Source organism: Homalodisca vitripennis, unplaced genomic scaffold, assembly GCF_021130785.1.
Source record: "Homalodisca vitripennis isolate AUS2020 unplaced genomic scaffold, UT_GWSS_2.1 ScUCBcl_6448;HRSCAF=13667, whole genome shotgun sequence".
NCBI classification, from domain to species: Eukaryota; Metazoa; Arthropoda; class Insecta; order Hemiptera; family Cicadellidae; genus Homalodisca; species Homalodisca vitripennis.
In genome coordinates this window covers 25641-33603 of record NW_025782556.1, presented here as the reverse complement: position 1 = coordinate 33603, position 7963 = coordinate 25641, and the positions used below count along the sequence as shown (strand labels likewise).

The window sequence follows — 7963 nt, the reverse complement described above, 5'->3', positions numbered from 1 at the left end:
TGCAAAAGTCGAATCCCAGATCACGTGATGCCCCTGCTCCTTAACGCAATAATGCCCGAAAGGCATCAATATAATATAATAATATTCTTTCCCCCCAGTTTATATGCACCTGTGATAATAATACTAGGCTATAAATGCCCAACCCAAGAAAAAAAAAGTCCATTTTCCATGGTCACGGTATTGTAAATAAATACCCAACAGACTAGTAGAGGACAGACAGACAGACACACACACCACACACGCACGCACGGATACAATTTCACAGAACTATCAAATTATTTCTTGATTTCATAAGTTTATAGAGACGGAAAAATTGTTTTTGTGATTTTTCCAACTTGTACAGTGAGATTCCCAGCTTATTCCTGATGCATTCAATTCCTGAATTATTCCCTGGTCGGGTCGCTACCCTACCAGTGAACAATTTATGTAAGTTGATTTTCCTACCAACTTGTCTTACAACTTTCTGTTACAATGACCCTCTACATCTTTTGTATTACAAGTCTAAATTAGCATACTCTATTTTTAATTAATGAAATATTACAATCAGTATTTAATAGAGGTAATTTATGCATTTAATAAAATGATACTTACAATTCTCGCTAACAAACAGAGTTTTGAACGGGTCAAGAGTAGATGTCGGTATATTATGAGGATCCCCTGAAACAAATAAAAGATTTTCAATGTTACCTTAACGACCAAGAACTTTCCATCATATTGGTTTACAGTTATTTAATTTTAAAACTCTGATATCTAGGAGTGTGTATGAACACAACTGTGCATTTCTCAGTTTTTAAATCTGATATTTTTATAAAGTGCTAAAATACTGTTTGTTATATAATTTGAAACTTTAAAATATACTGATTATCAATTTCAATCTTTTTATAATGACTGAAAATACCAACAATAGCTCATGAGCGAGCTATTATTATTGGTATAGCATATTAATGTATAGTAATTTATTTTGTGTGACAACTACTATATTAAGGTTAAAGGTAACTTTCATATATAAATAATAATATTAGTGGCAATTAGTTTATTAAGTTCATGAACTTACACAATGCGATCTCCTGTTCAAGCTTGTATGCCACCTGCTCAGCTCTCTCCCGCCGCCGTCTCTCCAAGCGCTCATCTCGAGTTTCCACCCGTGTTGGAGGGGGAGTATCTTTTGGATCCTACAAGTCATTAAGTTAATTAAAAGCACACCATTATAAATCTTATCTAGAATTAATACAGAAAAAACTAATATACAAGATCTAAAGAAAATGTATCCAACTTCCCTTTACTGATCATTCAGTGACCGACTTGAAGATTACAGTCAAATATTTTTGTGATCATTATGCGGTAAAATACATATAGTGCAAAGTGAAACTCTGTAATGCTATTCCCGAGAATTCCTCGGGGAGTAGTTTTTTCTCTTCATCCACATGAATTCTTATAGAATAATCTGTGTAAGCAAAAACTTTGATGGCATAAACAGGCAAAAATACTGTGGATTAACAGTATTGTGCCACCGATAACGCAGCTCTGGCTTGCTGCCAATTCAAATCTCTCTTCTAATCTAGGACCAATACTGTTACAAAATAAAAAATGCACATACTTATTCCTTCCATTTCTGACCGCTATCCGTAATACACCTGTATTTTAATGAGAAGACACCCATTAAAGTTTTACTGTTCTTTTATTTCCATTTCCTCCTTAAACATACACTTACTATGTTTTGAACAGTAACTACTTTTGCTTTGTTTTCTGCAAACTTGTTCCCTAGAAATTTCTTCTACATAAATCCACGTATTCTTACAAGGATCGCAAGTGTCCGATTCCACACAATATATGGCATTGAAGGTCTTTCCATTACAAGAATCAGTTGATCTTTGAACACAAACTTACCTTAAATGATAGAAGAAGTCATAAAATTCATTAATAGAGTTTTGTACGTGATCAATTGTTTCTTTATTACTGAGATAAAAGTATTTTTCTCATCCCAGATGATTCAATACTTACGAACAGAATGTGAAACATTTTCAATTTTGATTTGTCGTTTTTAGTAATGAGCATGCATAATTCACATTAGCTCCCTAAAATCCTTTAGTTTACACTCAAACATAAATTTCCTCAGAATAAAACCAATTTCGAATCTCGAAAAAATATTTTTCCAATCCGGGCCTTTATTTTATATCTTGTTTTTTTAATTTTAAAAAACTCTCATATATTAATATAAGTAATTGGACAAAATTATTCTGGGATTTTCTTATCAAAATACGTTTTGAATTTATAAAAAAACCTGAATACCCTTACCATAAGGAAAAAACATACTGCAGATTTACTACACTCCACTTATACTTTTTATTATTTTGAAGGATAATTTTATTTATTTGAGGACAATTGTGTTTGACAGCTTTTGACACAAATGTTCATCACCACTGTATTTGCAGCCATTACTCAAATACCATACAAGTGATTTCACTTTGTTTTGTAAATAACTATAATTAGAATGTTTTTTGTGTTTTGATAGTTTAGATATTTTTAATCAATAATTTGGTATCCTGATTCAATTGTGGTTTCTTGATTTGAACAAGATATTTCCCTAAACAAAAATATGTAAGGTCATAATTTACATTCAGCATGTCTAAAATGTAGTTAAATTTATAAGTTTGCCTTGTATTTCTCCGATATAGAAGGAATAGAGTCTATATAAGTGGTTTTTTTAACAGTAATTTTTTCTTTTCTTTTTTTTGCTATATATCTTAAGTATCTATATATAAACTAATGTTGAACCTTGGTCCTACTAGTAACATATTTAATCTTAACTTACTTAAAATCTTAACAAACTAAATCTAAACTTACTTATTTAGCCTATTAATTAACAAATAGTAGATAGGGAGAGAGTGGTCTCATTCTCGCAAACCTCAGAAAACAAGACTGATCATCAGAACGTCATGTAGTTTTCATCGCAAGTCAAATAAAGTGGGTTTAATCCTAATAATGTGGTTTCATCAGAAAGAAACCCTCTTTTGAAAATAGTGACTTCCAGATAATACCAAAGTAGGCTGCCGAACATTTTTACAAAACACCCTTTCTTATATCATTATTAAACTAAGAACATCACCTTCCTAATGGCTTTTTATTACAAAGTATGTTGTGTGGTATATCATAAGAAACAGCATTTTAAAAACTGAGTAAAATGATACCCACTCCCATCTTTACCTCAATTAGACCAGTTTTAGAGCAATATGGCGTTCCGGTAATTGTGAATTTAACAACCGCGGAGTGACAAAAGACAAGTTTTGTGTTTATCATCATCCTGAACAATACAATATAAGGTTTCAAGGGATGACTGACAAATAACGAAGTTATATAACATTAAAAGAAGTAGAACTACTTTTCTCGCACACAGAAATATTTTCATTTTTCTACAGCTGTCATGTGATCTTGTATTGATCGCGAGTCAAACTTGTATTGGTTACTGCTGACATGAGCCATCACGCCATCTTCAGATTTAAGAAAATTAACAATAATTTTGAGATCAGCGGGAATTTACCCAAATGATTCGTTTTTGTTAACTTAGACCTTCTAAGGATAAATTTCATACCAGTTCTAAGTCTTGGCCAGTAGCATTGATAGCAACATGAAAAGCATCCCTCGAAGTAGTATTTATCACTAAAAGAATCAAATTCTAAATGGCCTGATCATGATTGCCTCCGGCTGTTACTGCTAGCTAGGTAACACAACTTGACAAAACAAACAAATATTGTAAATTCACCTAACCATAACTCCTACTATCTTTTAAAAAAGTAGTACCCTACTTTTAATATTCTAAACTACATTAAGTCATCTGTAATTTTTATCCCCTAAAACCTAAAAATAAATTTGAAAATAATTCAAACAAACTAAAAACAAACATTCTACAAACAAATAGTGTAAAAATAGCTTTTCTCAATTTAAAAATAAGACACGATTACACAACAAACTTATACTCTCACACTGAAAGATCACGATGACCAATAAAAAAGCAAATTAATTAATTTTCAAATATTGTAACTGCTAACATGTAAGTAATCTTCAAAATTAATTGATGGTATTAGAGTTAACGCGCCACGGTCGAGTAATGGACATCATGACTACTGTACGGCATAGTTGATGGTACTGTACTAAGCTGTTCTGACCACAAAACGGTCAGATAAACTATCAGGAGCAGCTAACACTGAAAATCATACGGGCTATAACAGAAGCACAGTGCACAAATACAACCAAAAATTGACATTTACATTTTAATTATTAAAAAACCATAGTTATCTTAGACTATTTGTGATTTGCACTCCCTAAAACCATAAAGGTAGTAAGGATTATTTAGAAAAAAAAGTTTTTGTGATTATCACATATACCCTTTCGACGATATTTAATGTCTAAACTATGTCTTCGTTTAAAAAAAATACAAAGATGCAAACAAAATATTTTTTTTCAGCCCTAGTAGGTTAACTTAGAGGTTTAAGGTATTTTTTTCTAGAATCTTCATTGTTTTAAGAATAAGCCTATAAATTTTCATGGAGATTTAATGGTAAATAAAAAAGTTACAAATTATTTTCGAAACGTAAGCGTCCTTCATTTTGCGATATCCATAGGTTAGAATTTGCGGAAATGCAAAACTTTGAAAGGCTATAAAAAGGGAACGGTAAGAGGTAGAGTGTTAAAATTTGGCATGGTGACTTATCTTCATGGGTAGAACAAACAAGCCAAGTTTCATCAAAATCTGAGATGGTGGGTGAGAAAGTGATTTTTCTTTGGTTGAATTGATGTGGAATGACCCATATATACTAGCCAAAACTTTGAAACTGTTTCAGATATGAACGAAAAAATTGCCAATTTTCCTAATCTACGTAAGGACTACCTTCATGCCACATTTCATTAAATTCTGAGATGGTCAAGTCCCTGTGTTGATTAAATGTGGAAAGAATTTAAACTACCTGTGATTGGAAAGATTGCAAGTAAAATATTTAAAAATTGTGGAAAAAATACTTCAAACAGTGGTGATTAACACAACCTACAATATGATCACATTAATTTGTAACAAAGTATTTTAGAACTTTTATAAAACATAGACATTCCTGCACCTGTAAAGGAATCACAAATAGCTACACTAGTAGATAAGAGTTAAGCCAACTGGGTAGGGTACGATAAGCGGACCCGGTTTTTTATATCGAAGAATGTAATTCATCGATACCTAATATTCGTATCTCTAATCCTAGACCATCAATTGATATAAAAGTATAGTCCTCAATAACAACCATATGTTTCATATTAAAATAGTAATTTAATATTTACAGTGATTAAACAAATTATTATAACAAAAATGAGGAAAACTGAAGACAACCATATTAGCTCCTCTCACAGTTACAGTTGTTTCTTTTCCACAAATTTCGAATAATGGGTGTTCCGGTACAAGTCCAACATGTTGAAACCACGTAAAATATGTCTTATCATTTTTCAAAGCAATGTTGTGTATTTTTCTAAAATTGACGGCCATTTTTAATGATCAAATGTTACTTATGTAAAATTGAAATATTACCTTACGTGTATTATTTGAAAGTGTTTACAGCTGTTGATATAGATTATATGGATTGATATAGATAAGTTAACTGTTCAAAATAATTAATCCCTATCGATTGATTACATTCTTCGATATAAAAAACCGGGTCCGCTTATCGTACCCTACCCAGCCAACTAACTGTAAAGACTAAGTCTACAATTTTGACGTGGATGATCTGAAGTCAATAAAAAGGGTAGACCCTTAATAGCGGCCTACACTCTTTATTCAGTTGTTTTTATTGAATTGTTTGATTCTTTTGATTGTGAGTGAATAGTTCAATATTACAATTTTATTTAACAAAATATATGATTCCTACTTATTAGTTACAGTGGGTTTGGCTACTGCCTTCACAAAAGCATGAGCTCACTACAATCAGCGCAATCTATAAATATTGTAACTTATTTTTAAATTTGTAAGTCTAGGCCATAGGTAGATTTCGTAATGTTATTGTTAAATTTGTAATTAGAAATTGTAATGTATTACTCTTGTTGTTAATGTATTAAAATTCCTGTTTCATACGATTAATGTATAGGCTAATACCAAATCTGAATAATAGAGTAGTTCAATAAAATCGAATAACGAGTGTAGGCCACTTATTAGTCTCTCAATAAAAAAATCTATGTTACTAATAAATTTTGACTTTTTAAAGCCACAAATCAGATTATTGAACTTTTAATTATTGTATTAGAAGAAATACCACTAACCTATTACTAAAAAGATAGAACTAAATTGGACCAATGAGTTGAGAGTTGAGTAGTATAGGCAGAGTTATTTAAATTAGGCTATAAGGTCTTTACTACATCGTGGTAAATCAAATGCAATAGGTCTACACTAAAATAAGCTTACCTCAAATAATTGCAAGAAATTTCCTATTCCAATGTAGCCCTTTGTTTTCTTTTCATGAGGTAATTTGGCTACTGGTGGAAGATAGGGTATAGGGTCTCTGGGAGCAAAGAGAGCTAGAAGATTAGGTGGTAAAAATTGAGTCATATTTTCTCCAACCTTTCTAACAAACAACTAGAATTACTTTACGATGCGGAAATGCATTTATAAAATAACAATAAGCACACTCTAACACAAACTCAAGACTTTCACGTAAGCTTCATACGCCATCAGCATTAATATTGGGAATCAGAGAATGAAAAGAATCATAGAGTTAAAAACTGAGAATGAAAAATACAAAGCATTCAAACTAGCAATTGAATTGAGCTAGAAACAGGATACATGTAATCATCGCACTGAACGACAATGGCCCTACAATTGGATAAGAAGCTAAATTTACAATCTGCTTCCAATTTAAAGAAAAATAATTGAATATGGTGGCGGAAAAACTAAAAATGGGTTGATATTTAATTGACTGCCTCAAGGGTTTCAAAAAGAGTGTTGATTATATAGAAAATGTATTCTTGTATTTTGTACGAGACTTGTATTCTTTTAATTTCGGGAAAATATATTGTTCATTGTGTTTGCATGGTCTGAAGATGGGGAATATTACTGTTCAAATAGGATGGACTTTGTCTAAAATGTATTATTGAGAATGGTCCAAAATCATGTTTTACATGGTTATATCTCTACATGTCAAGGTCGATTTAGTGCGAATATTGAGTTTCGCCCCATTTTACCATCCGCTTAATACAGTATCTGTAATTAGACTGTATCATACAGACAGACTTAACTCCTGGAATTTCGAGTCATTCCCTCTGAAGATATCCAAAAGTAAGTAGACGGCAAATCACGTTCAAAATTCTTTCGACATCAGAATTAAAATCTTAGTTTTGAGCCTCATATGGTTGGCAATCACCGTCGTCAATACATAACAACCTACAGTACATACATGATAGTAAAAATATGATTAATAAGCAAATGGAAATAATCAATTAATTCTTCGTTTTAGTAGCCAATGCAATTATATTCAAAACTTAGCTAAAGCAACAATGATAACACACAAAAACAACAGAATAATAAAAGATAGGACTATTTTTAAATACATCAACGAACAACTTCTTAAAAATTTAAGTTAAAACCTATTTAATGACAATAAAAAGGCAATGAATAACATTTTAAAATTGATAATATTGTAACAAAACAACTAACGAATATTGAGTAAGTTAAAAATATACTTTCAGTGCCTTTGCACAAAAAAACATTCATTCATTTACAGTAGAAAAAGGATTTTTTAATAACTGATTTTTAATAAGTCGGTTTTTACGGGCGAAGATTTTACGTGACAACGTCTTTTTTCTCGGTAGAATATTTATTGATATGAATATTATTAAATTGCACAATAGGAACAAAGATTTGAATGAAAATAAGAATTGGCACAAATTTTAACTATAGAAATATATTTTGTTTACTAAAACATTGTACATAATTTGAAAT

At 31.1% G+C, this 7963-nt stretch overlaps 1 protein-coding gene across 1 annotated transcript; it reads right to left on the bottom strand.

Moving 5' to 3' along the window:
• Positions 1–1054: 1054 nt before the first annotated feature.
• On the bottom strand, positions 1055–6736 carry LOC124373797 (U1 small nuclear ribonucleoprotein 70 kDa-like; the record flags this gene model as incomplete). Its single annotated transcript, XM_046832133.1, has 2 exons — positions 6431–6736; positions 1055–1172 (listed from the first exon to the last, which is right to left on the bottom strand). Coding segments are annotated over exons 1-2 (262 nt in total), but the record flags the coding sequence as incomplete, so codon positions are not given.
• Between the last annotated feature and the right edge of the window lie 1227 nt (positions 6737–7963).